The sequence below is a fragment of the Phragmites australis genome, chromosome 13, assembly GCF_958298935.1.
Source record: "Phragmites australis chromosome 13, lpPhrAust1.1, whole genome shotgun sequence".
In the NCBI taxonomy this organism is placed as follows: domain Eukaryota; kingdom Viridiplantae; phylum Streptophyta; class Magnoliopsida; order Poales; family Poaceae; genus Phragmites; species Phragmites australis.
Window position 1 is genome coordinate 30,898,029 of NC_084933.1, and position 27,993 is coordinate 30,926,021.

Genomic DNA, 27,993 nt, shown 5'->3' on the forward strand with positions numbered 1-27,993 from the left:
GCTACAGACGATACACGTCAAATACAAGCTAGCTAGCGGAGCGAACTGAGCTTTGATTAGGATCCTAAGTGATAGATGTCCAAATGAATGTTCAATATGAATCGGTCTAAGGTATGATATTATTGGCAACGATTTAAGTATAGTCTGGTCCGAATTTAGATGAGTTGGATCGGTACGGCACGAGGCTCCGAATCGTGCCTGGGTCGAGCACATGGTATGGCAGACCGGCACGTTCCGGTCTAGATCTTTCGGACGGGCACGACACGACCCGACATGGCTCGGACATACGACGGCCCAGGAGGCACGGTCAGCCTGAGCATGGCACGGCCTAGCAATAATAATAAAGCTCTTTTTTATTTATATTTCTATAATTTTTTTAAATTCTGTAGTATTTTTTTTTCTATTTTTGGAGTGTTGCCGAAACGAGCGTGCCTCTATTGTGCCAGCCGGGTCTATCGTGCCGATCGTGCCGTGGGTCGACTCAGCACAGTGAAAGATGGACCGTGCCGTGGACCGAGAACACGGCACGACACGGCCTGTTACAGTAGTCAAGCCTATCGGGCCGTGCCGAGCGGGTCCGAAGAGTCCATTTGATTATCTCTGCTTAGTGAAACTTCACTAGAATGAGTTTTAAACTCAACATGAGTGCTCGCATTTGCTTAAGATTATATTTTGAAAAAAAAAAATCAAAGTACATAGCTACGCTATATAAAATTATATCTTTAATTTTATTTAGATGTATCACTCATGTTGATGTGATGTATATATGCGAGTGCGTGTTTACACCTGACTTAAAAAAAATGCTAGCCAGCGGAACATACTGGAATGCCTGGCTCGATCTTGCTGTCACTCGGAGATATTTTTCATCTCCTCATTAGCTCAGACTGATCACTGACTTCTTACCCACTCATTGCGCTCTCATCATTACGAGGTTTGATCTCCAGGCACTCAAAGATCCAGGTCGATTTCTACGACCATCGTACAAGTAATTTTCAGAGCAAACCTTGCACTTCTCCACGGAAATGTTCACACACATTACGAGTTCTCAAAGGAAAAGGAAACAGTTCACACCGAAACCAAGGTACCGTCAAATGTCAGGTGCGTACCAACTGAGGTACAGCACACTAACGAACACGAGGAAATGGGGTACGGATGATCCTCACTTTATCAAGGAATCATAATCTTTATCTGATTTATTTGATCAAGGAATCAAAATATGCCCTCCTACGCGAGAGTTCTTGTTGCTTCTCCTCCTAAGCCACCGTTGTTAGCTTTTATCAACATTTTCCGATTAGAATGACAAGTATTTAGACCGAAAAATAAATAAGAAAAAGAAGAAGATAAGGAAGACAATACGAAGAAGCACAGTGCAAAATAGTGTAGTACCAATTTTAAATGAGAAATAATTTTAAAAACTAGTCTAAATAACTGAGTAAGAGATATTTTATAGGAATAAAATTGAAAACTATACGTGAAATGATAAATATTTAAGAATAAATAAAATAATCAAAAGTGATAAGTATTAAGGAAGAGAGAAAGTACTCAATAAAAATGCCCACCGCTTTTCACACGCTATGTACGAGCTTATTTTAGACATTCGTCTCCGTGGGTAACCATGACGACACCAGCGTGAAAAACATGCTTTGTTCAAAAAAAATTCTGGACAGGATACTTTGCCGATGTGCCCATAACATCTCATTTCCCACCCCTTTTTTTACTTACCGTGGACGCAACGAACCGAACATGCACATCAGTACTCGCATCACTTGCAGCGTCTGGTTAGTTGGGGGATTCAGGTGCAATGCTGCAAATAGTACTTTTCACTTCGTGACATCCAGTGCAACAGCCAATGCAAGTGGTTGGGAAATTTCCAACTAACCTCATATGGACACATGCCTTATCAATTAAAATTATCTATTTACGTTAAGATTTGTATTAGAGGATAAGTAAAAAAGAACCATAGGTGGGTGAAATGAATGGACCAAATAGATATTAGATGGATAAAATGAACAAATAAAATTCATCATGAGTCCACAAGTGCATGTGAAGTTGTATTTTCCATGGCACGCGCAAAAACCACGGCTGATTGCGGCACCAGGGGCCGGCCAAGAAATTTACCTCGAGCCGTTTGGTAGCGCTACAGTTACCACCACGCGTGCTTCGCTTTAGCGCCACGCATCCGAAACGGTGGGAACGAAACCTGGGCGTCGGAACCTCCCCCTTTGTCAGTTCGCCCATCGACTTTGACCTGAAGACAAACTTGAGCTGCACACAACCCATGGATAATGAGGACCGAACAAGTCATAAGATAGAGTATAAGCCTGAAATTACGGATTCGTTGATGTGGACGTACCTTTCAGTTGAATCGATGCTTACGGGAGAAAAGGTACGCCTGAAGTTTGAAATGTGCAACCTTGAACTACGGCAACCTGACAAGTAACTGAAGTTCCAAAATAAACATTACAAAGACCCAACAGATTGATAAAGGTTTCTAGCAGTCAGCAGAAACAGAATTCAGTCACTGAAGCATTTTGCTTGACACATAGTGCAGCAGTTGGGGAAAGATAAAGATGTGTAACATGCTGTGAAGGAAAAAATGGAAACTATGCGTATGAATTAAGAAGTGCAGATCATTTGGCAAGTAGATGATTCAGCAGCAAAAACGAATAGATAATGAAATTGCTGCCTCAGTCACCCATTCAATTTTTTAAAAAGTTGATCAATGTTTCAGGGTGGTGCAAGCCACAACCATATATGATATGTTATCATGTTATGCATGATTGCATCATATTATCATAAAGGGTCTCATGAGGGCATGTCTTTAACTGTAACAATATGACTGTATTGATGCAAGCGTCTGGTGTAATGTAAATGATACACGATTTCAATAATCGTATCACGGACCGAACCTGGAGTTTACTAATGAGGGAGATCAGCAAATTATCCATATAAGTTTTCTTGCCATACACTGCATCACACGGGCAGCAAATCAGCTAAACATCACAATCAAAATAGCTAATGTTTCCTTTTTTTTTAATTTTTAATCAAATATAGCATGCTAAGAATGTTCTTATCATCTTGCATGTGCTCAAACCAATCCAGGTGACGGCCCACAATATCAAAAGTTTATAGAAATCTGTTGTGCTACGAAAGAAAGCTGGTTTGGAATCCCAGCAAGGTGGCTACTTGCTGGCAGATTGGTCCGGTCAGCTTTGATGACCAGAATTGCAAGTTCAGACTTCAATATTGTGGGTCACATGTCGATGCATATCCTTGTTTCGAAAAAAAAATGTGTAGACCCATATTGGGGACAAAAGGAACTAGCTTTCCACAAAATACGGGTGCAAAAACGATTGAATTCTATTAGGTGGGACACAAATGGGGTCCATGCTGGTCGACACTCACATAAGATGATAAAACTTGATAAGAACAAGCTTAGCTTCATAAAAAAGGAAGGAAGGAAAAACACCATAAACCAAAAAAAATAAAAGAATAGAAAGCCGGGTTTTATGCGGCTGCTGTAATTTGAATCATACAAAACTAGTGCCAAGCGCTATTTTGTAAATGTTTGGCTATTAAATTTGCTAAATGTGTCTGTTAATAAGTGGGCCTCTGTCATATTTTCTTCTTATCATCCACTTCTTGCCTCTTTCCTTTGTATATCTTCGGAGAAAGCTTAAGAGATTGAGCTACTCCAAAAGTTTCTAATGTTACGTCACCAGCTCTGAGAGAATGGGGTTTTACTTATCTTGTTAGATTAGGTCTCCAAGCCACAATAACTCACAATAGTGCTAACCACGACAATGAGAAAAAGCAAACTGGAAGTCAAGGCCAGAGCTTATTATCGGTGGCAACAAGTAAATGAAGAAATACCACTTCAAGCCTGGTCTAGAGCAAATTTGTGGGAGTAATAGGCTGTCTGTTGGAAGTTATACATATTCTCATGATTTATATGTGTAGCAGTTAGTTGTTACTTCATAAACCAGCCAGCAAAAGAGGGGAAAGGCATCTTTCCAGCTGAAATCAGATGCCAGCATGCCTGAGTTCCTTAAATTGAGCTCAGGCCATCTACTACCAGCAACCCTCCAGAAAAAATAAGCCGAGCCGTTTGGATTGTAAGCCTTGATCTAAACATTTTGGTTTAGGTCAAAGCAGAAGGCACCATTTTTAGTTCAAGTAAAACTCAGAACAATCCTCCTAGATTATTGGGACACGCAACAGGAGTTAAAAAAAGCTACCATTACACACAGTAATACCCAGAGGGACCAAAACGAGGTTAAGAAAGATGCTAATTTACAGATGTGCAAAGAACACAAGAGAAAGAACGATAAAAAGTGCTGGGATGCTAAACTATTCTCTCCATGGGACACCTTTTGGTCACAAAATCCCCAGAAGCACAATGAATAGAAACTGCGACTTTCAAATCATGTATGAAAGCCCAGAAACTACGTACAGAAATCATAGAGTGAATAGTTTGTCCTAGCACATTTGCAACTGAATAGGATAACTGAGATCTAACGAAATTAGAATTTTCACCTCATGTAGTGTCAAAGCATGGAAATACTTACCTCCTAGCATATTGTGATAACATCTGTTTGGTAGAAATCCAAACGGCTGAATGTATCAGCTAGGTGCTGATGCCAGTCAATAACAATGTTGCATTGCATCATCTTCAAAGCAACTTGTAGTTGAAACTTGGCTTATTCTCATCTTTCCAAATGGATTGATAATTACAACTCTGGAAGCCCTGCTAACGCAAAGGTAGACAATTTTATACCCTACATAAGAATAGAAAGAGTACAGAGGATTGTTACATGTCCAAACAATTTCTTCTTGTAACGTCCACAGAATATGTCGGTGAGAATAACTAACTATTGAAATCATAACATGAGGTTAGCATCTTCTACAGAATTAAGGTAGTAGATAGGATATCGTAGCATGATGGTTCAGTTCTGTAGAAAACTGAGAGAATATGTATAAGCTCCAAGAGGTGGCTAGGTATACAGTTTGCCCATGAATCAAATAGGATGGTGCAATGAATAAGCAGAGAGGGGCCAGGTAACTTTTTTTTTTTTTGTTAATTTAGCATCAATCCTTGAATTATTCCATTTACCACACCCAAGTTATGGAACAAATAAATGCTAACCAAATAAGAATACCCAGATCACATGTGAGTGCACCACAGAGAATGATCAATTTCTGAATAGAGACGGACTCTCAATAAACACTGGCATAGTTTGGGAATTAATAGTTTACATAGTCAAGCACAAATATACAACAAAATCTATAAGACTTAAGTTCATAGCTAACAGTGTGGTTCAGGTGGAAAAACAACAATGCCTTTTATTCATGTGAACAGTTGGATCCTACACTTGTAGTGGCTTGCAAAATGCAAGCACATGATTACTTTCACCTGTTCAATCATCAGCACCTTAGACTTCTATAAATCGAAAAAGAAAAAGAAAAATCCTCGCCAACATCTTAATCTCATAACCCCATTTATTCCAAATAGAAGACTATACCCTGTGCACTGCTAACTCAAAGGAATGTAGCAAACTACTACTTCCAGATGTTGCATTGAGCAATTCAGATCTACCAGGAACACCAGGAACCTATATACATTACTTGCTGGGCGGAACTTCTGATGCCAAAAGTGAAAAGTATCAATATGAACTACGGATTATGATGAACAGCTGGCACCGACAAGCTTCTCCCGTAGCCTTTCCACACGGGCCTGAACAAAGGAATGTGATAGAATGCTTAAGCTGAAAGAGCTAAATTAGGTAACTGCAACTAGAATATGAAATTGAAGTCTTTGCAATGCAAATGTCTGATGCTAACCTTGAAAGATTTGGACCGGCGAATAGATGGATCAAGATCCAAGGCATCTGCATAAGCATCCTCCGCACCACAATATTCACCCATTGCAAGAAGCGCATCCCCTCGCAATAAGTTAGCCTGCATAGCCATGGTAAATAAGAGCTGCACAGACCATGAGGTAATAATAAATTAAATGACAGGCAGTTCGGAAGGAAGTGATGTCTGATATGTCAAAGGATACAGTGAAAATTACTGTTCGTAAGGCCTCAAATGGAAAGTCAATGCCATTTCCATTTGGGGAGACTTGGAAAAATGCCACTGCATAGTGAAAATGCCACTATGTCAGTGACACATGAACAGTGACATTTTTTGGTGCAGTAGCATTTTTCCAATTTTCCCTTTTCTCTTAATGCACAGAATGAATTTATCAAACAAAACACTGTTTCGAAAAGCTCCTCCTCTGTATCATACAGTTGAACGTCATTTCAGATTACGTATGATGAACAAGTTACAGATGTTATAAACTACTGGTAACCTATCATCCAAGGCCGCTTACGCCCTCTGCACTGAGAAAAATAAGCATCTCACTAGTACTGCATCCAAAATTTCCAATCACCATTGTCAGCTTAGCAATTCATGGATGAGGGTACTACTTGGTTTTGTTGATTGTTACAAGTACTCATCATTCCTCACTTCACCCATCACAAACTTACTAGTTACGATGTAGGTACTAACACAAGTTTGCGGCAAACATTGGCGAATCGGAACCTGATCAAGCTTACTCCCAAGGACATCATAGCATGAATGCAAGACATAATATGAACTTACAAGCAAAGCGATACCTGAGGAAATTTGGCGGTTTCAAAAGGAAAACAATACCAGAGGAAATTTTGGAGCTATTCTTATTGCTTCCTCAGCGTCCTCAAGCGCACCAGAGATATCCCCTAGTGTCAGTCTCGCCTTGGACCTACATAATTGCCACAAAACGTCACATGCCAAGTACACAATTACACTTTCAAATACTATTTCTCACACCAAACTCAAAACAACAGAACAAAACCTGCTGCTGTAAACCAGATGCAGACCACCACAAGCATTGAGACAAATAGCCTACAAAACACACAAGTTTAACCAAGTCACACGAGATTATGAAAAATACCAGGAAGCTAAGGAAGCAAGCACACTTGTCAGAATGGCGCCTTCTTACATACCTCAGTTAAGAGAGCTTCCGCTTCGGCCGCATTTCCCTTGTCGTGGGCGGCCTCCGCATTCTCCCGCATGGCGAGCGCAGCGAGCCCCGAGGTCGCGTCGAACTCCGCTGCGCCGAGGAGGTGCTCCAGGAGCTGCGCGCCGCGCGCTGCCGTGCCCACGTGGCCAAACACCGCGGCGCTCCCGGCGACGGAGGCGGCAACGTTGGGCCCCGCACCGCAGCGACCGAGGCACCCGCAGGAGGCCACGTCAACGCGAGGCGGCGCGAGGCCCACGAGCGCCGCAAGGACCTCGCGTGCACCCTGGCGCGCGCACGTGCGGTTCGTGCAGACCCGCACCTCCACCGCCCCCGAAGCGCGCGGCGAATGATTAAGCCGGCGGAAAGACGGCGGCCGTCGGCGAGCGGAGGCTATGGAGGAGTGGTTGGTAGTGGTCACTCCCGCCACCGCCACCGCCACCGCCATCGCCGTGTGGCTTGGTCCAGCAGCCATCCTTGATCTGATCCTGTAGGGGCAAACCAGTCAATTTACAAGCCGGAATAAGGGAAAGGAAATTCCAAACATTTAAAAAGTTCAAAATGGCAGCAAGATCAAAATGCCACACTTTCCAATGGCGTTTTTAGATGGTGCGCCGTTATTAACAGAAACAAAATTATGGTCACCTCGATGTCAGAAGATTTAGATATAAAATTGCGATGCTTACTTTTTGAGAGGCAAATCTCTAATTTTCTTCTTAACAATTTTCTGTGCAATTTAGATTTGTCGTTGTGATGTTCTAGTGCAATTAAAACCAACTCGTGTTAACTCAATACTAGATTATCTACTATTGTATCATGAATTTCTCCTTCATCCATCTTATTCCTTCATAAAACTCTTTTGGAGTGTCCTCCTATGATATTCATATAGGTTTCTCGCGCCTAGGACATATCTCATAATATGATGTAAATTAATTAATTTAAAAGTATCTATCAATTCTTTTTAGTTTAACTAATAACTCTATTTTTTTTTCAAATTTAATAGTACCTTAGAAAACTAATATTATTAGTTGAACTAAGAAAAATCGATATATATATATATATATCTTTAGATTAATTAATTTACACCCTTACTCGGAACACATTCGGTGCTGCACTTGCTCCGTTCATGGGGTGAAGGAACTTCTCACCAGACGATTGCCCACCTGTCCGTTTCATGAACACGGATGAGCTTGCAAACGTTGCAACACGCGCCCGTGTGGTGCATGACTTTTGGCATGTGCTGTTCGGACTTCCAACGAACCTGATTGGAGAGACTGCCCTCAAGGTGATCGAATTTGAACAGATGTTCCTCCCGATGTGCATGCTCTTAGTTGTCGGGGGACTCTGCAAGGTTCAATGAGAAACAAAGGGCGCTGTTTTTCCAGCATTACTTCCCATGGGCAACAAAAGCAGGTCTCAGGTGCACTGATTCGATGTCTGTGTACTATGAGAAGCAATTTCACGAAGACTTTACGAGTGAGGAGAAACTGGGGAATTCTACCGTGCCCTGATCCCAAGAAGAGCAGTATATAGACGAGTGTATTCTGCACGAAGTGGTTGTATTCAGTTTCCATCTTTGGATAGATCTGTTAGTTGCTATCTGCAAGTTAAGGTATGCTTGGTTAATTTTACAGATATTTGCAATGATCTATGAGCTGTTGATAAGTTACTTGATATGATTTGTCGGGAAAAAATCCTATGAGACCAGGTTCATGGATTCATCAAGCTGGATCCTCTCCAAACGGTGACACGGCACTAATCTTAATACACCCATCCTACTAATCACCCCATTAATCTAGGGATTACATTAACCAACCGTGCGATAGGAATCGGCAAACAATAGTTGTTGCTCCCGATTCGCTTCATCAACTAGGGCTCGACCATAGCGTGCTCTCAATCTACTCCATCAACCGGGCTCCCTATATGCTACCAATACGTGCATGCCTGGAGACGACCTCAAGCACGACGACATGGCTGGCCTAACTTCGACTACGACGGCACGCTGAATGGAAACGACCTTCACCGCGACATGGTGCTCCCTGATGCCATGTCCGGCATGGGGTCTGATCACCACGGCGCTCCGGTTGGGGGAACCTTCACTGTGAGGACGTCGTCGGTGCCGTATTTGACGACATGCCACCAGGCGCTAATTTCGTTGCGCGCGTGGCTGCCTACATCCATGCATTGTTATCCAATTCACAATTGTTTCACTCTAGTTCCTTCTCAACTTTTATAAATTAATCAAGTTTGTAGCACTGTATTAAGCAGTCATCCGGTCTCTCTTTTTGTTTTCCTCTTGTATTACTAGATCGAGCATGCTTCGCTAATCACACACAAAACTCATTTTGCTTTTGGAAATCGACAATGTGCATAAAGCTCTGCTCTGAATACTTTGTTTTTATCTGGTTGTTTATTCCTCAAATACTCCAACAGTGTTTGTGCATCATTGGTCTTTAAGTATTTCTTACGCTCATTTCTAATGTAATTGTTACAATCCATCGGTAAGAAAGGACTATTTTCGGCTTCGTCGGACCACTGTTCAAAGAAATCGAATATTTCAGATTGTTTGATTCCCGTTGTCCGCATTTTCTTCATTATGCGTTGATCAACATCTGACAATTGATGTTTTGACCTAAGAATGTGCCTTTTATCCGGACTTTAAAAAAATGATTGTGTTCAAGTTCAACATTTTATCTTCCAAATACCTTCCCAAGTGATGAAGAACTAATCACGAGCCCCGCAAGATGTTCTCGAAGAAGTTTGTTCTTTCTTCGCTTCATGAGTTGGATGAATAGACTTCTGACCTTCGTTACTACTCCCTTCAATCTAAAATAAATATTATTTTAGGTTACGTATAGTCAACTGTTTTAAATTTTAGCTACAAAATATTTTTTATGTATTGAGTTTGGATACTTTAAAATGACACTTGTAGATTTATCTCGAAAAATATTTTTATTATGTTTTATTAATATATTATAATAAAATAGTAATCAAAGTTGTGTTTTTAAGGACCGTATCGATATCTATAATGATACTTATTTTAGATCAGAGAGAATACAAAGTAAATATCTCGAGGATAAAGTGCTCGCAGTTTCCTGACACCATCAGATGCTGAATCCTATCCTTTCAACATAAGAATTATAAAAGTTGTGTGCCTCTTTTTCAGATGCAAACCACATTCCAACTCTTGGGACATTTTCTAAGGATGCATTATGATTGTTCACCTGTCGACATACATGAAGCAAATGTCAATTAGTGGTAAATTTATTGTATCAAAGAAAATACCCCATGTCAGTGACCATTCAATGAACTGCACTTTCCATTTTGCTGAAACTGAACCCTGTATTATTCAGTAAGACAGTTATAGATTGCTACGGTTCACATCCGAATTTGTTGCAATGTTTTCTCTAGTCAGAGCGCCATTGTGGTCAAAGCCAGTGCGTGTGACATTGTCGTGTTGCAGGTCCTCTCCAGCCAGAGCGCCATTGTGGTCGAAGTCTATGCCTTTGACGTTGTTGTGCTACAGGCCCTCGCCGGCGAGAGCGCCATTGTGGTCGAAGCCCACTCCTGTGACGTCGTCGTGTTGCAGGCCCTTTACGATCTAACCACCATTGTGGTTGAAGCTCGCGGCTGCCATGGCGTCGCGATCGAAGCCCGTGATGGGCGTGGCGTCCTGTTGAAGCCGTTGTGTCTTACGATGGAAGAAGATCGGGAGCACACCATGGTCGAGCCCTAGTTGATGGAGCGAATCGGGAACAACAACCCTAGTCGTTTGCCGATTCCTGTGGTAAAAATGCAAAAATAGATAATGTATATTGACGTATTTGCTAAAATAGACAACAGATCAACATATTTGTAAATTTAGCACATGTATTCGGTACCTCAAAATCCAAAAACCCGAATTCGGTACGTCAAACACCGAAAAATGACCGACCTCACTGTATTCGGCACCTGAGATGCCGAATACGGAACTGTTCACCGTATTCGGCACCTCAGGTGTCGAAAACACCATGCCCCGAAAGCAGAGACAGGACGTGACCATGCAACAGACCGGACCGTATTTGACGCCTGAGGTGCCAAATACGGCACTGTTGCACATATTCGGCACCTATGGCACGGGCCCACCGTTCCAAGGTTTTTTGGGAATTTGAGGTACCGAATACGAGTACTAGATTTATAAATATACCGATATGTTATCTCTTTTAGCAAATATAATGGCGTATGTTGTCTATATTTCCATTTTTGTCCGATTTCTATCGTATACTTGTTGACTGTATACGGGAATAGAAAATAGAACGGTTGGTTAATGGAATCCCTGGATTAATGGGCTGGTTAGTGGGATGGGTGCATTAAGATTAGTGCCGCTATGTGTCTCCATTTGGAGAGGGTCCAGCTCGATGAAGCCATGGACCTGGTCTCATAGGATTTTTTTTTTCCTGATTTGTCCTGATGTTTGTTCTTTAAGTAATCTGACGGACAATATGTCAACTTGTAATCAAGTGCTAGTGCGTAAGGGCGTGAACATAAAATGGACGGAGTTCAACTTGAAAGTTGCTCTGCTTGCTTTTCAGCTTTGCAGTATTGGAGACGAAAGTAAACTTCTTGTGGTAGGAAAAAGTGGAGGAAGGAAGATCATTATCGTAAATAGTTTCTCAGATGTTTCAGAAAAAGAACAATTCTGCATCTTGTAATGAACTTTTGATTATCTGGCAAACGTGGCATTACCAAAAAAAAGCCGTACAACTTCACTCATGCTAGTTCATCAACTTTACACAAAACTCCTTTTGCTGAGGACATGGCTTCCCTCAACGAATTACAGGGCTCAAACTTACAACACATGGTAGTATGGACTACCCAATACGGGAAAATTATGCAGCGGCAGTAGTGCACAATACACAGCGCATACGTGACTCGCCTGACGGGGAACCATCAGCATCGTCCGAGCCATTGTCGCTATCTTGATTACTGTTTGATCTCATCAAGTCTAGCCCACCTTCAAGGCAAGACAGATGATACGCATGGCAGCAGTAGAACACAATGGCAGAGATGTCCTGGATAGGCAAAGGATCGAAGCACAAGCAACATCGGGCACCACATCTCGTTCTGGACTTGATATCTAGAGCCCGTACACTTGATCTCTCACTTGCTCGCAAAGATCCATCATCAACTCTGTTTCCATGTACCTCCTCGTCCATGCTTGCCATGTAGACCCCACGCCGAGCTTCATGGTAGTATTTAACCAAAAGGTTAACACAGTCAGCCTGTAGAAGGCAAGTATGGCAAACGCTCAGATTTTCAGATGGGTGAAAGAGCAGGGTAGTAAACCAAAGGGAGTTAACCTTAAGTATATCATTGCATCCATTACGCAGTGAAGTTTCTGTCCGGTAGTCCGTCACAATTTTCACAAGGCGGTCCCGCAACCTATCAAAAGCATGAGTAAACACTCAAACCAGGAAAGGAAATGGTTGGATTAAATGAGAGTGTCTATCAGCTGGATTCGACAATATCGATCGAAACCTATAATGGTCATGGTTTTCAAGGGTCGGATCAAATGAAGATGTCTAACAACTGAATTTCATGATATCAACACATCCTATAATGTGACTCATGGCAAGCTGGTCATAGACTAGAAACCGTTAGTGACTTCTGATGATAGACTCATCTGCTAAGGTTTCTGTTATGTAAGATATTTTGTAGGCTCTCAAGTTTTTAGACAAAATAGATTTTGATGGGAACATACCGAGGTATTTCTAGTCCATCAGGAACCAAACTAACAATGTACAGAGGGTCAAGATTGCCGACAGTATGTTCCAGTAGCATCCCAACCTGCTCAACAGGTACAAAAGTCGAATTAAGAAACAGAACGTGTGTCGGTCTCAAGGAAGATTAAACAAAATCATTTCCAATTACCATTTCAGGCTTCTGGAGGCACTGTCTAATCAGTTCCTCCCATAATTCATCATCATGTTGCTCCATAACAAACTCAACAGCCTGTATACAATTCAGGATTTCTGTTACTACCCAAGCCTGTATATCAAGTTAGTTAAGCACATGATATTCTAAGAAGAGAGGAACCTCCTGTATATCTTCCAGTTTGTTTATAATTGTAGATAGAGCTTCCTTAGCATTGCCCATTCGACCAAGGACGAAAACTTGCTCCTTTACACGTTCTTTTTGAGCAAAAATTTCATATGCCTGGAACAACAACACAAATTGCCAAGCCTATAATTAATGGAAGAACAAATTTAATGATATTTTTTTTGTAAATATAACCTTGTCAAGCCTGTAGTGCTGACTGGTACGGAGGAAGGGTAATAGCATCCTTGGCTCGTATTCTACATAGAGCTCCACCTATAATGCAGACAGTTCGGATTTACATGTTATTGTCAAAACATAAACTAGAGGTACAAAAATTGTGGAAACATGAATAATAAGAAGGTAGGCATCTACTGTAAGGACTCTATGTTACAAGAGGGCAATCAAATACCTGCATATCATGAAAGTCTTTTCCGGCATGTATGTCTGTCTCAAACAGAGCATGTAAATATAAATGCAACAAATATTTCTTGTCACAGTTTTTACTGGTATGCAACAACTGCTCCACAACTTCATATGGGGGAATGATATCACGATGTTGGATCAATAGGTAAAGTGTTTTTTTACTATCCAGTATCATAAGATTGACAACCTGAAGAATATACAAAAGCAGTAAGTATTTAAGCAGAGGATAAGACTTTTTCGAAATTATATCCCTGTAGAATACAACTGTGTAAGTAGCTAAAATAGACAACACGCTAGCCTTTGATTCAATATTACAAATGAAAACTAGAAGTATTATACTTTGTTCGTTCGGGACCATACCTTATCATGAATTGCATCATGCAAGTTGTACTTCTCAATAAATACAAATACTTCTGGCTTCAGGAGCTGAACAAAACGAGGTTGGATTAGAAATACAGACTTGGGTAGCATAGAACAAAAATACTTCAGTGGAATATGAAGCATTTAACTGCAATTTAAGAAATACTTACTTCAGCATAGAGAGAAAATGCCTTTTCATATTGACTATTGATCACATATAATTCAGCTAATGCCTACAATGCACATAAGACCAAATATCAATAAAAAAGCTAAAAAGAATCAAATTAGATTTTACATCCATTAAAAAATATCCCAAGCCCACCTCTTTCAATGGATCAGTCATCGATGAGGAGTTCAACTGTGGCTCAATGGCAGAAATGACCGGTGAAGCAGAGTATAATGTAGGCGGCCAATTTTTTACTGTAGCCAAGAGAAGTTCATGGAAAGAAGGATTGGCAGTAAGAGCTACAAGGGCGACCTACACAAGACAATCATAACAATATTACAAACAGATAGGTGTTGAAATGAGTAAGCAAAAAACTTCTGAATTAGCACAGCACCTCATAGGCAGTATCACTCAGCTGGGGATTTTCTGTAGGTATATAAGGGACTAAAACAGGAAGTTGGCGGAGATGAGCAAAGTGAAAGACCCACCTGTGGATAAAAGCTCTGATTACTACACACACACACACTAAACTCTGATTACTATACACACACACACTTAATCAACTAATACAAAACAGACCCATCAAATCCCCAAACTCTTGCCACTGTTATACTGGATCATATAAGAAAGCGACAAATGTGTATCAACGTATTTTTCTAACCTCTCCCATGCCGAAGGAGATCCTCGCAGCAACTTTGGACAGAGTTGAGCAGCTTCAGAATATTTTCTTTCAATTATCAAGTGATCAAGGTATCTTGAACCCACCTGACAAGATATAACATGAAGAAAACTTTAATAACCTAACTATTTCCTCGTGTAGTTAGGTTTCCTTTTGTAGTTCAGGACAAGTTCTCATAAATGGGTTCACAAAAGGTAGAGCAATTAGATGAGTTGTTAAACATGCTACACTTACTCTCTGATAATGCATGGGACTAGGGCAATGTATATAATAGACGGAAAAGTGTATTTCAATGGTTCATCTTCTATTTGCATTATTTGAGCCAGTTAGAAAATGACCCATTTTGCATGGAAACGACAGTTGGTGCATCATAGAGGAATCTATTGATGAAAATGGCCAACTGTCATTAAATGAAATAACCACCAAAACTAGAGACCTCAGTCACTGGCAGGTGCCGATAAAATTTAAGGAGACATCCTCATCACTAGACAAATGATGCATATTGTTCTTTATTTACTAATCAAACTTAACTATTTTCTAGTTCACCTCGTCAAGAAGCTCAGTCCGTCCTTGTCCTGCCTCAACTGCAGCCAACGCTTTTTCATGCCAACCATGTTGAAGAAGCCAAGCAATATGATCTTCAGCATCTCTAATTGGAAGCACATATTATATCAGATGAAATGTGGAATGGATCCTTTGTTACGAAAAGGACAGAAACATAAGCAAACTGGACAACATCAAAAGAAATTCAAATATCTAACTAACATGGTTATACCTCTTGTAATCAAGAGAAATGAAATAGCATTGTATCAGACATTTTACTGAAGTGATTTGTTGTCAGTAGCTCGCTTACTTCCTTATTACAATTATTTTTTTTAGGCAAAACAATTGAAATCACTAAGGTCCTCAAAGTGACGGTCAGATAAATTTGACATAATGAATTGGGGGTTAATAAGAGCTCCTGGTTTGTAATGTTTTAACAAACCTTGGTTTTGCAACCACTACATCCTTAGGAGACACAATGTAATACAAAGGTTCGTCACCAGCCGCCCACTGTCCACCTGCATTGCTACTTCCTGAACGAAAAGACAAGAGAATCAGGAATCCATCATGAGAAAAGTTTCGATCAAGAAAAAAAAGGTCCATCACTGTTAGAGCACAATCAATTAAACCTGAGAAAGGTACATGAGCAAGAACGTAATCCTTTGCCTTATAGTGCTCATAACCATGAATAGGCAAAGCATCTGTAGTAAGTTCATCATTTTTCCATGATACAAGATGTATTTCTGGACGCTGTGCGGTTCCCTACAAAATGTTAGAAACATAACGGAAATTTATCAAACTTACCAGTACCATTTTAAAGCAAAGGTATATGGTATATAATATAAATGCAATAGAGATTTACGGAATGCAATGTACGGGACAGGCACTGATGATTACCTGGCGTGAAGGAACAGAGGTACTAAACTTTTTGTCTCTGTCATCCTCGTCAGGAATATAGGCAAGCACAACTAAAAGGTCGCCAAATGGAGCAATTCCAGATATGTGGTAGCCTGTTTGGAACGAACCCACAATATCCACATACTTCTCATTGGTGATAGTCCTTTGTATGCCATTGAGTCCCTGAGATAAATCTGTTCGAATCGCTGCAATCTTGACGCTTGTTCCCCATCCAATAACTAAGACTGTATCATCCTAAGCATGTAAAGATCAATCAGTGCAACAAATACATTTTCCATTGAACTACAGATGGGAAAAGAATATTTTAGAAGTTTGTCCTATGAGTCAGACAAACTAACAACAAGGTGCATATCTTCTCATTCCCCAGCAAATAACACAACTATCATGCTCCTTGACATAATTAACAATATGATCCATTCATTCATAAACTGACGTGCGTCATGTACTTTACCCCCTCTCTTTTGGCTAATATCCTCTGTATTCCACTCACTAAAGTTACAAGGAAATATTTCATTCCTTATGGCACATATCACCAAAAGGCTTTCAACTTTACAGAATCCTTTTGTTCTAGTAATAATTTTCTTATATGCTGACAAATTGAAATGTCCCAGTTGAGTTATACATGGTTCGAAACTTCGACTTCGACTGCACTATACATTATTCATATAGATAAACAGAATTATTTACCTGCCAGACTAAGTGGGGAACTAAAAACTCTGGCCGAGGAATTCCTTTAGGTCGCTCTATGAATGCAATCCCTTTGTCTGTTTTCATATCATGCACCTTCACCCCTGCATTATTAGCCCAAGCAAGAAGGTCTGCCCTCCACTTCATAGAATGGATTGGTCCCTCACCATCACGCAAAACCTACGACATGAAGAGATGAGACAACAACTATTAGAGATCACTGAATACATCAGATTATCTATTATCCCGAGGAAACGAAGCACACCTTTTTATTGTAGCCTCCTCCCCAAGTCTTCTTTGTCAGAACAAGTACTTGACCTGCTAAACCACCAGTAGAAAATCTCCTATAGTTCCGGGAATAATTAGGGTCTAAAGCAATTGCTTTCATGGGACGATGGTACTCAAACTTCAGTTTTTCATCAGTGAAGAGGCTGCTTATTGCTACTGTGCCATCATCTGAGCAACTGCCTATATATTCACCGTCCGCATCAAAACTGATGTCATTAATAGTTGCTGTGTGAACAGAAATTTCCTTCACCTACAAAACATATTGAACAAAAAGATGAGAATTGATGAATAATAGCACGTGACTATAGCATTTCTACAGATGGAGTCTACATGGGGATAAATGCATTGGAGCACACATTTTACTTTAACATATCATGTGTCATTCTTTGGCTTCATAAGTTCCACAAACCCTGAGACTCAGAAATTCGAAGCAGAACATTAATTTATAGTGGCGTGATTAATATTACAAGAAAAATGTTTTGCATCACATGATTTGAAGCTGTAATGAAGCTAGCAGCAACCACAATTTACTCGCATATATGTCTCTACTCTGTAGTTATGGTGTGATGAAAGCTTCTCAGCATACAGCTCCTAAATTCAGTTCAGAGACTCAGAGTTTAGCACACAATCTTAATCTGAGGTTTCCAGAGGTAATCCCTCAAAATTTTACCGTTTATTTGGCTAGTAGTTTTGCACAACAAACCACTAGGCCAACGCTACAAGTCCCGGCAAGCTGAGAGGAAGCTTGAGGGACGTTCCAATGCCACGATCCTGGTTTGCTCCACACCACAGCACACTGCACACCTCCCTCCCCAGTTCCCCACCACAATTCTGAATTTCACAAGCGCCCTGTCGGCGAGGGGTACCTGATTGCCTTGGAAGTCGAGGATGTGGAGGGTGCCGTTGTGGGTGCCGAGGGCGACCATGCGGTCGGCGACGGCAATGGCCGCGGCGGCGTCGGTGGAGAGGATCGCAGGGGCGCTCCCGCCCAGCCGCTGGTACTTGAGCCGCGGCTCCTCCTCCACCTCCACCTCGTCCTCCTCCTCCTCCCCCTCATCGCCCTCATCGCCGTCCTCCTCCTCCTCCCGCTCGTCGTCCCCGTCGCCGCCCGCCCCGTTCTCGTGCGGCGGGTGGCCGCGCTGCGCGGTGGACATCATCCTCGCCGCCGGCCGCCGCGGACGGTCCCGCGAGATCTCCCGAGATTTTCGAGATGAATTCTGGGCGTGTAAAAATGTTGAGCCGGGACTTTTTACGTCCGTGTGTTTGTATTGGTGTTCGTCTATCAATTTGTCGTTAACGCTTTAAATTACTCGAGCCGAGCCGAGCCGAACCGGTGGCCGAGACATTCCGAGCCAAAGCTCGGCTCGGCTCGTGGGGATCGACTGGGTTCGGTCGGGTCCCAATCGTGAGAGAATGTCTCGGCCACCGGCTCTGATGGGCTCGGCTCGGCCAATGGACCGTGCCGATTGGGTGCACGTGGGCCTCCATGACCTTCTTCTGGTTTGAGTGGATTAGATTGGGAGCCCAACAATTAACATCCACACCGAAATTATATTTTGTGTCGAGCTTCCTAAATTTTAGTGCTGAAAACGACGGAGGTTGCTCAGGCAATAAAGAATGGCACGTTAGCGGGTTAGGGAAGAGGAGGCTTTCTCCGGCATAATTATTCATTTATTGGTTTAGAGGGAGGTTAATAGAGGGTAAGCCGGCACAGTGGAGGAGGCGACGGAGATGCTGTCAGCTGCAGGTGGCAGAGGACCACATGATGAGCCGGTGCTAAAACAGGAAGCTCTAAAACGAAACGGTTAGCACGGCGGTATGCACGGATTTGATGACGGGAGAGCCGTCAAAGACGGTAAGAGGTAGGCAAGATGGGGAAGAGTTGCTCTATTTTCGTGTGGAGAAGAATGAAGCAGGAGGAAGAAGATAAAATTGAGTTTTTTCCGGTTGCAAATGAATAGATGACCTTCGTCGACTGAAGCTGAAAAAACACCGATTTTAGACGTAGCATCCGTCATTTTGTATTGTAGGATGCAGGATGTAGGATGCCATTAGAGGTAGGATGCAGCGCTATCATGAATTGACGTGGTTTTTCCTTTAATGTGAATATAAACTGGAATGATGGAGACGATTCTTGGTCATGCTACACTCATATGCTAGAATCGCTAGACTCTGAAAGCTATCTCTCCAGAATACTGAGAAGCTTTGGTGTGTACCTGCAGTTTGTGCAGGCTAGCTAGAGTAGTGATCTTGCCGATAATTTCGGTCCCATTCCTAAGTAGACGCCGCCACATTTTGTTGCAACATCTAAAAGAGCATTTGGAGCATAACCGGACGGTGTGATGTATGTCACTGCCTGATCTTTTCCCCGAGCAAAGCAGCTGAACTGAGCTCTGACGCGTAATGGATGGATCAGCTCGTGCTTGCCTGCTTTCGTTTCTCTTCGTTTGGCTGTTGGCTCAGGGCCAACGTCCCAAACGTCCCATCATCCGGCGTCTGAAGATAACGAGCGTGTGCGGTCCGGAGTTTGACAACAACACAGCACTGTGCGTCACGGAGGCACCGCCCTGTTTGGACCGAACGCAACTGTCACCTCCTTTTGTTTCCCCAAATTTCTATAAAGATTGATCATCTCACGTCAATGCGACTCATGATATGAAAGCGTATGGCCGACCCATCCATGACCCAGAAGAGTGGATCGAATACTTTATACTTCTACACTCACCGCCTCTTCTTTTGACTATACTGTGACAAAGAATTATTGGGCTATTATTATTTCTGAAATCGTTGAGAACATGTGGGAAGCGATTTTGAATCTGATGCCATGTCGTTTTGAATGCGGTTGAAGTGTAGGTGAGAGAACGGTGGAGAAAAATTGTTATATTATTAGTGATAGTAGAGTAGTTAGTGTGTGTCTAATTATCTTTTTAGTTTAAATTAGGTCCAGTGAGATTTTTAACTTGTTACTCTTTATAATGTAATCTCGAGAACTATGAATCTTACGTCAACCACTTTTCTCGATCCATTAGCTTTATCTTTTCTTTTATGGAGGCGAGATTGACCTTCATAAACTTTATCGTGATTTACCACACGCACGGGAGCTCACCGTGCAACACTTAGCGAGTTAGGAGGCTTCACCTCCAAGAGTAACAAATGCTTCACAAATTTCTTGCCGATGAACTCAAATGATCAAAATTAGATTTAGCTCACTTACACTCAATCTTCTAATCTCACAACCTAACTTATTTTTTTTCTCTCAAATCTCTTAATAAAATAGAATGAGAATAAGTTATTTTGGTTCTAAAAAGTTTTTCTTTTGTATTCTTACAGCAGTCTAAAAAATGAGGTTGATAGGATATAAATAACCAATCAAAAACTAGCCGTTACGATATTTTTTTTAACTGATCCGAGTCTCCGGGTCAATCCTGCCCGTGAACCAGCCCAAACAGATTTTTTAACCCTGCCGCCAACCAGTTAAGCCTGCCCGTGAACCATGACCAACTCGCCGCCGCAGCCGGGTTGTGTTGCACGTGTACGAGGGAGCGCCGAGGCGCTCCGCACGCCCCAACTTGGAGGTCGCTTGGTGCACGCTGAGCTGCCAGTGGGGTAGTATACTAATGCTAATGCACCTAATAACTAACCGCTCTGCTTAGGTCCAGTCTCCTGCGGCCACTGCAACCGCAAAGCTGCGACTCGATTTTGCACCAAGGAGCTCTTGCGTGTCGGTGACCGTGCCGTTTTGGATTCAACCGGAACTGTTTGTCCATCTGGAGCTTTGGCTGCATACACTCTGGAATCTGGACTCTGATCCTTGTTCGGTATTTGGAACAGCAGATTCGGTCCCCAGTGGATCCCTTCCTGTCTAGTTTTATGACTTTCTATTTCGAACAAAGATGAAAACTGCTGTAATGTACCTGCTCAAAAAAGCTTCACAACGGAAAGGGAGCTGAGGTCATGTTATGTCCAAAAGATGCATTTTTACCCCCTTAATCAGAGCGAAGTTTCAGAAAGAATAGAACAAAGCAACAAGGGACAGTGGTAAAAGAAAATTTACATGCCTTTCATTCTTGCTCATCTATCCACTCACAACCAACACAGCACAAACTTTACAAAGGGATCAAGAGAAAATGCGAGCTATGTGACAACCTCACCAAAAAAAGATGCAGATAATACGCCATTAGCACAGCCTCGGCAAGCCCCTGCCGCCGGTTTGATGGCAGGAGGCGGCGCCGAAGGACTTGCCCCTCGCCATCTTGGACATCTGGCCCTGCATATCCTTGCACGCCCGCTCCAGCTCCACCACCCGGTTCTGCATCTTCTGCAGGTTCAGCCTGAGCAGCTCCTTCTCGTCGCTGGCGCCGTCGAGGTCCACTTTGCGGGTGCGCGCGCTGGCGCGGACGACCCTCCTCGGCGTCTGGGACGGGTCGGTCCTGCTCTCCTCCGCGGCGGCTGCGGGCTTGTTGATCTGGAGCTTCGACTGCTGCGAGGTCAATGCTTGCACCGCCACTCCCGGCGGGATCCTCCGGTTCTTGGCGAGGTCCTTGCACGCCTCCAGCGTGAGCTTCTCGTAGTTCAGGCATCGGCACAGCGTCGTGCGCTCATCGAGGGATAGTGCCGGGTGTGACTGCATGCAATGGGAACAATTCAGAGCGAATTCAGCAATATTTCATCGATGATACTCCTCTAGTGCAGAAGTTTCAGCAAGCACTGGACAATGTGCAAAAGCATCATTGGTGTGGTGGTAGAGTCGTGGGTAGTATGACTCTACCTATCAGGATTCAAATTCTAATGTGCATCTATTCAGATGTTTGTGAGTTTAATGATTGTGTATCTTTAGTTGATGCAGAGACCGAAAATTAAAAAAAGCACTAGACAATGTTAAGCAGCAAGAAAAGAATAAAAGTGCAACGTGCAAAATATTGTTTTAGTGTTTTTGCGTCTTACATTGCTTGAACGAAAGGCAGTGGATGCGAGGGAAAATTGCCATGCACAAACATAAAGGAGGGAGATGATTAAAGAAGAACCATTTGCTCATAGAAAGCATCAAAGGCCCGAGCAAAGGCAATCTGCCAGAAGGGTCACTGAAATGCTCCCTAGGTTCTATACTTCTATTGCACCAGTAATAAACAAAACCGAGATCTTAGTTGTAAATTATCAGAGATCAAGACTAAAGGGGACCGATTCGATGGGCTAATGACAAGATGAATCAAAAGTGCATTGCATACGGGGCAAAAGGTTAAAGTTACGTCTGCATGCTTGCAAAACAAACTTTTACCAGCCATGCCAGAAAAAAAAAATGCACTTTTATATTTATCAGTGTAAGGTAAGTGAAAATGAAATGCACGCAAAATTTCTGAGCAAGCAAAATGAAGTGCTAGCAGATAAGAGAATTAGTTGGAGACTGAAGACTGAAAACTATTCTGCATTGCTGAAGAACAAAAACTGTGCAGAAAAAAGGGGATGCTAATGCGTAGAAATGTGCTAATACTACTTGTCCTCTGAGATAAGTGGTTAAGCGCATGTCATAGCAATTGTCAGTTAGTTAAATTGGTTAAGACACGCATAAAAGCAACGACATGCACTGTGGCCTGGCAGCAAGGACCGCAGATTTGATGAACTGAAGGCGCACACTTGCACGATGCATAAGGGCTAAAGGCATGGCAGAATTAATGGTTTTCCCCATAACACCGAACACAAAGTACTAGGCGATCTATCTGTCCATCATTAGCGTCCCATGATCGTACCACTGCCGATCTTTATTCAGCTGCTTTTCTCAAAGATTGGAGAACAGTCACCTACTCACTAACATATCCGGGGAAGAAGAAAGAAATATGCAGTGCCTGGAAGAAAAACAGTGTACACAAAAGATGGTAGAGAAGCAGTATCTTCGTGGCAGAACTGAGAAGTTCCAAGCATGAAGAAAGTAGTACAGAAATGTACCGTCCGTAACTGAAAGCACAGCCCCCGAATCCCCAAGTTTTACCCTTCTCAGTAAGTCAGCTCATCGAGTGGTATGTAACGTTCTGAACTGCCTAGTGCCTAGTCTTCATGGTACCAATCATAAAGAGTCAATTCCTTATTTACTATTGAAAGTTTGCACACTTCTTGTATTTGTCACTGATGTGACTCCGGACCCACATATTATTGAGAGAATGAGTGACAAATTAAAAAAATAGACAAACTTTCCTTGATAAACTGACAGGATATTCGCCCCCAGGTGAAAGTCCTGCTGCCGTACTCTGTCTACCTCTATCAGCAGTCTAACCTTTCTCAGTCATGAAGCTAGAGTAATTGGGACCAGGTGAAAAAATACATATAGCAAAGACGGCAAATTTAAAATTACGGTAGCGTTCCTAGAAAAAAATCAAGATACAGCATGTGGTTTCTTGGAAATTTATTAAAATGTCTTCCCAAAAAAACAGAATATAAAGATGGAAGCTTGCCTATTACCTCTATTACCTAGACCTCCATTAAAATTAGGGTGCTTATTTTCTTCCTCAACGAAAAAAAAATACCTAGCTCCTAATTCCTCCAAGATAATCGATGGAAGCCTGCCTGCCTATTAGCTAGACCTCCATTAGAATTAGGGTGCTTATTTTCTTCCTCGAAGAAAAAATTACCTAGCTCCTAATTCCTCCAAGATAATCTTGATTCTCTTTTCTAAAAAGTACTCTCTTCGTTCATAAATAGTAGGCATAGTTCTTTTTGAAAAATTCAAACTTTATGTATTTTGATTAATATTTAATCAAATTATAAGAATGTTTAGTGTATAAAAATTATATAACTAATTTTGTAATTCAAAATGATTTCAAGCTATATATAATTTGTAGCTATAAATGATATATTTTACGAGAAAATTTTAATCAAAATTCAAATTCGAAGATCGAGTAAAGAAAAAACGTCTACTGAATGGATGGAGTAAAATTTTACTGTTGTTTTAAGGTGAAAAAGGAAATTTACTATGGTACCATAAAAGTACCGCCGTATCTGTGCATGTAGCACCCCTATGATTAGCTACCCAATAGCATCAAGCTTTCAGATATCATGTCTCCAATCATGAGCTGAAATAGTAGTAGTACGATCGTATTCGCTACCAGGATAAGAATTGACATGTTTCACTCGAGAAATCAATTTATATAGGGGTAGAGAGCAGAATGTCTTCTGCCTCACTGCAGGCAACGGGACCCGAGACGAACAAAGATCAATTTAGACATTCGAATCCTGTCTGGTAAGCCCTTTCTCTACTTGAGGCGTGACCAACCACCGAGCAGCCGTTCGAGAATCAATTTCTCTAAGCCGATGCTAAATCTATAACGAAACTGCTAAAGTTGATTGAGACAAGTGCTTAGCCGAGTTCTTTACCTCAAGGTAGATGTCCAATGCCCTGTACACCCCGTCGTAGCACTCCCTGGCCGAGTCCGGTAGGCTCTCGGCGACGGCGAGGAACCTGGACACCTTCAGTCCATGGTCCGGCGAGATCTCCCCGAGGTACTTGTCGACCAGCCTCCCCACCTTCCTCATCCTCTGCGACGGCGCGTCGGCTTCCTCCTCGGAGACCACGAACACCCTGACCAACCTCATGACCAGGTTCACGTCGTAGACGCCGCCGTCGTCGCCCGAGACGAGGAGATCGTCGAGCGTGGCCTGGTCCAGCATCAGCCCCATGAGCCTCTCCAGCTTGTGCTTGCACTCCTTGCTCAGCCCCACGGCCGACACGATCCGCAGCACCCAGAACAGGCCCCGGCACGAAAACGCCGTGCCCCCGACGAGCGCCACGCCGTGCACGGCCGTGTCCGCGAGGCCGGCGAGGGTGCCTTCCTTGCAGAGCGCCGGCCTGCGCGTGGCCGCGCGGAGGTAGCGCAGCAAGAAGCGCGTCAGTATCAGGTTCTTGTTCTCGATGCCGTAGCAGCCGAGCACTCGCATCACCTTTTCGATGGTATGCGGGGACAAGGATGTCAAGTCGTCGAACCACCACTCCCTGCCGATGCAAGGCTTCATCGACTCCGGCGTCTTGGTGGATGACGACTGGCCGAAGCCCACCGTGTCCGGAGAAGAGGAGCACGACGACGAGGAACGGTTCGGCGTCCCCACGGCTGCGGCGGTGGTGAGCGTCTCTGGGTTGGAGGTGATCTTGGAGAACAGAGCAATGATGAGCTTTTCAAGGAGGCCAGAACCGTCCACCGCCGCGGCGAAGGGCTCGCAGCTCTTGACCGCGCTGAGCACGTCGGCCCAGGTCCAGTAGTAGAGCCCGTTCACGAAGGCCTCCGCTTGAGTCAGCAGGTTGCAGGCACACACCTCCTCGGTCATCTCCAAGAACACGGCGGCGCAGTGCAGCAGCGGGAGGTTGGAGGGGCAGAGAGGGACACGGCCATTGTTGTAGCAGAACCTGGCAACGAGCTCGAAGCCTTCGGCGCCGCCCGGGAACTCAGCGAGCTTCACGCACAAAGCTTCCTTTCTGCTCGACGGCTTCTTCTTCTCTTGCTTCACCATTGTCCTCAGCCTCCCCGAGAAGGCACACATGACGCTCTGTTACATTGCAACAGTGGGATCAATTTGGAGCCAAAAAAAGATGGTTTCTTGATTCGAGAAGCCTTAGGAAGAAGAAATTAGCTGGTGGTACGTGCCTGGTGGAGATGAAGCGTGTGTTGGCCATTGATGTGCACCTTGAGGTCGCAGAGCTCATTCATGGCTCACGAGACGAGGAAGAAAGAATGGAGGCAGTGAGGCCTGAGGCGTGCAGCCAGTGGAGTATAAAATCTGGGAGTGAGAAGAGCTGAGAAGATTTGTTGCTGGCAGCTGGCTTGCTCAGCTGCTTGGGGGCCTCCTCAAGGCAACGCAGTCACAAGCTCACAGTAGTATAGGCTACTGTGGAGATAGTGTGCATCAGGTCCGTACCGATGCGATGGCATGTGCAGGGTGTGCCCTGCACAGAGTCATAGAAACAGGGGCCTATTTTTTAAAACACTGGTAGTATTAGCGGATTAGCGTACCTACATAGTATCTGTTTTTTTCATATAGTATAATAAAAGAAGGCTGAAAAGATTGGCTTCACTAATTTTAGACATCTTAATATTTATTTATAAATTTTTAATATTTGACATATTCATTTAATTATAAAAAACAGTATTACTTTCATACATACATATAATTTTAACAGCAATATGAACGTAACAAACTTTGTTTCATCTTGAGTTTTATATATTTTCTTTATATTTTAGATTCTTTACATTTTAGATTATCAATATAATTAATATTCATTTTGATATTTGTTATTGTTGTTTTTCTTCTCGTATCTCACTCATTTGTTCTTCACTGTTGTGCATCAACATTGATTGGAGACTTGGGCTTAGTTAGTTCGAGATTGGGGAGTGGGGGACACGTTTCATAGCTGAGCAGAGCAGTAGAGCCACATTTGTTATTGCCCCCATGTTTCTAAAATATCAGAAAGACTCAATGGATTGGCTCCCATAGCACTAAAAGAATGATATTTTGCATAATGTTGTATATGGAGATCTATTTGAAGATTTTATATCAAGAAACGCTAAAACATGGCATGTTTCATCTTAAAGATCATTTAGTTGTTAAGAGTAGAGTTCTAAGATATATTTTTTTAAAAAAATGTAATTCCTAAAAAAAGCTATGTTACTGTCGGTGATATAGGAACCAGGGGTCCCCGAGTCCCAAGACCAGGACCGCAGAATGCCACGTGGTGCCATTCTTCAGAGACCATCTCCTCGGGGACCGAGAAGAACCAGTTATGGGAGGGGTGCTCGGGGCCATAAACAGCGGTCCCCGAGTACCCGTAGTTTCCTGAGGACTCGAGAAGAGACGTATCCGAGATAGGGCGCTCGGAGGCATAAACAGTGTTCCCCGAGTACCCGTAATTCCCCGAGGACCTAAGAAGAAACAGTTCCGGGAGGGATGCTCGGGGCCATGAACAGTGGTCCCCGAGCGCCCAGAGTTCCCCGAGGACCTGAGAAGCCCCGTACCGGTGGACCCCACAAGGGCTCAACGATGAGATATCAATTGGTGGGATGCCCGATGCTGCATTTAAGAGGGAGCGTGGTCTGTCACTTTCAACCACTCCCCCCACACCTGTCTTATTGAGTATGTCAGTCCCTGCCACCTCCTGGCAGGAAGGCGTGTGGACATTTAATGCGACGAGTCTCATCGCACGTCACCCTGTGGGGCCCATAAAGAAAACGGTTTGGAGATATCATCGATGGGCTCGAGGCGTATCGCCTGCCCTCCTGCTGTGTCAGATCTGCTCTGACCGAGAGGGCATGCGAGGCAGTTCGGCGGCTGCCCGGTGGCCCCCCTGCGTCTGCTAAAGTTGGCGTAATAAGCGACAGGACTGGTCGAAGGCATATTTTTCAACCCTCTGTAATGCTTTCCATTTATGGCTCATGGAAACTCGTGCCCTTATTTCTGGGCACGCCGAGCCTCCCCCGACAGGATAAAAGAGGGTACACCCCATAGAAGGAGAGGTCTAACAAGTCTTAGAAGTCTGAGAAGCTTTCCGAGAAGTCAAGCCGGAAGCAAGGAGCAAGACTGAAGCTCTAGATTTAAACAAAAAAAATATTGTAACACAAGAGATCCAGATAAAGACATTCCAAGAGTATTAATAGCATACACACAGGAGTAGAGTATTACGCTCTGTGCGATCTGAACCTGTCTAAAACATCTCAAGCATTTACTCTCACTAGCCAATGATCATTCGTCCCGTCTAGATCTCACATATTCGCATTAAATCTATGTACGAGGTAAATCTAGAATCAATCCCCCGCCGAATCTCAAAGTAGGTCC

At 43.0% G+C, this 27,993-nt stretch overlaps 3 protein-coding genes across 6 annotated transcripts; all 3 read right to left on the reverse strand.

The window, feature by feature from the left end:
• Positions 1-1,964: 1,964 nt before the first annotated feature.
• On the reverse strand, positions 1,965-7,526 carry LOC133889323 (small glutamine-rich tetratricopeptide repeat-containing protein 2-like). Of its 3 annotated transcripts, XR_009903902.1 has the most exons (9): positions 7,032-7,526; positions 6,881-6,930; positions 6,700-6,787; positions 5,842-5,958; positions 5,523-5,734; positions 4,569-4,778; positions 2,910-2,968; positions 2,354-2,440; positions 1,965-2,265 (listed from the first exon to the last, which is right to left on the reverse strand). XR_009903902.1 is itself a non-coding variant. In XM_062329840.1 (5 exons), exons 1-5 carry the CDS (start codon positions 7,518-7,520, stop codon positions 5,681-5,683), a joined length of 798 nt encoding a protein of 265 aa, XP_062185824.1. In that variant the 5' UTR covers positions 7,521-7,526; the 3' UTR covers positions 5,318-5,680. The 3 variants fall into 3 exon arrangements, 1 of the variants encoding a protein (XP_062185824.1); XR_009903903.1 differs by lacking the exon at positions 2,910-2,968; XM_062329840.1 differs by lacking the exons at positions 1,965-2,265; positions 2,354-2,440; positions 2,910-2,968; positions 4,569-4,778 and having other exon boundaries at positions 5,318-5,734.
• A 4,222-nt stretch (positions 7,527-11,748) lies between these two features.
• LOC133888277 (vacuolar protein sorting-associated protein 41 homolog) lies at positions 11,749-18,461 on the reverse strand. Of its 2 annotated transcripts, XM_062328456.1 has the most exons (19): positions 18,054-18,460; positions 17,165-17,437; positions 16,900-17,079; positions 16,192-16,446; positions 15,924-16,056; positions 15,737-15,827; positions 15,298-15,400; positions 14,734-14,837; positions 14,467-14,560; positions 14,229-14,384; positions 14,077-14,139; positions 13,907-13,972; positions 13,533-13,733; positions 13,319-13,396; positions 13,121-13,240; positions 12,956-13,036; positions 12,786-12,871; positions 12,385-12,466; positions 11,752-12,306 (listed from the first exon to the last, which is right to left on the reverse strand). In XM_062328456.1, exons 1-19 carry the CDS (start codon positions 18,342-18,344, stop codon positions 11,914-11,916), a joined length of 2,850 nt encoding a protein of 949 aa, XP_062184440.1. In that variant the 5' UTR covers positions 18,345-18,460; the 3' UTR covers positions 11,752-11,913. The 2 variants fall into 2 exon arrangements, with proteins under 2 accessions (XP_062184439.1, XP_062184440.1); XM_062328455.1 differs by having other exon boundaries at positions 11,749-12,466; positions 18,054-18,461.
• A 2,713-nt stretch (positions 18,462-21,174) lies between these two features.
• On the reverse strand, positions 21,175-26,087 carry LOC133888912 (BTB/POZ domain-containing protein At1g50280-like). Its single transcript, XM_062329307.1, has 3 exons — positions 25,812-26,087; positions 24,550-25,713; positions 21,175-21,811 (listed from the first exon to the last, which is right to left on the reverse strand). Exons 1-3 carry the CDS (start codon positions 25,872-25,874, stop codon positions 21,365-21,367), a joined length of 1,674 nt encoding a protein of 557 aa, XP_062185291.1. The 5' UTR covers positions 25,875-26,087; the 3' UTR covers positions 21,175-21,364.
• Positions 26,088-27,993: the final 1,906 nt, after the last annotated feature.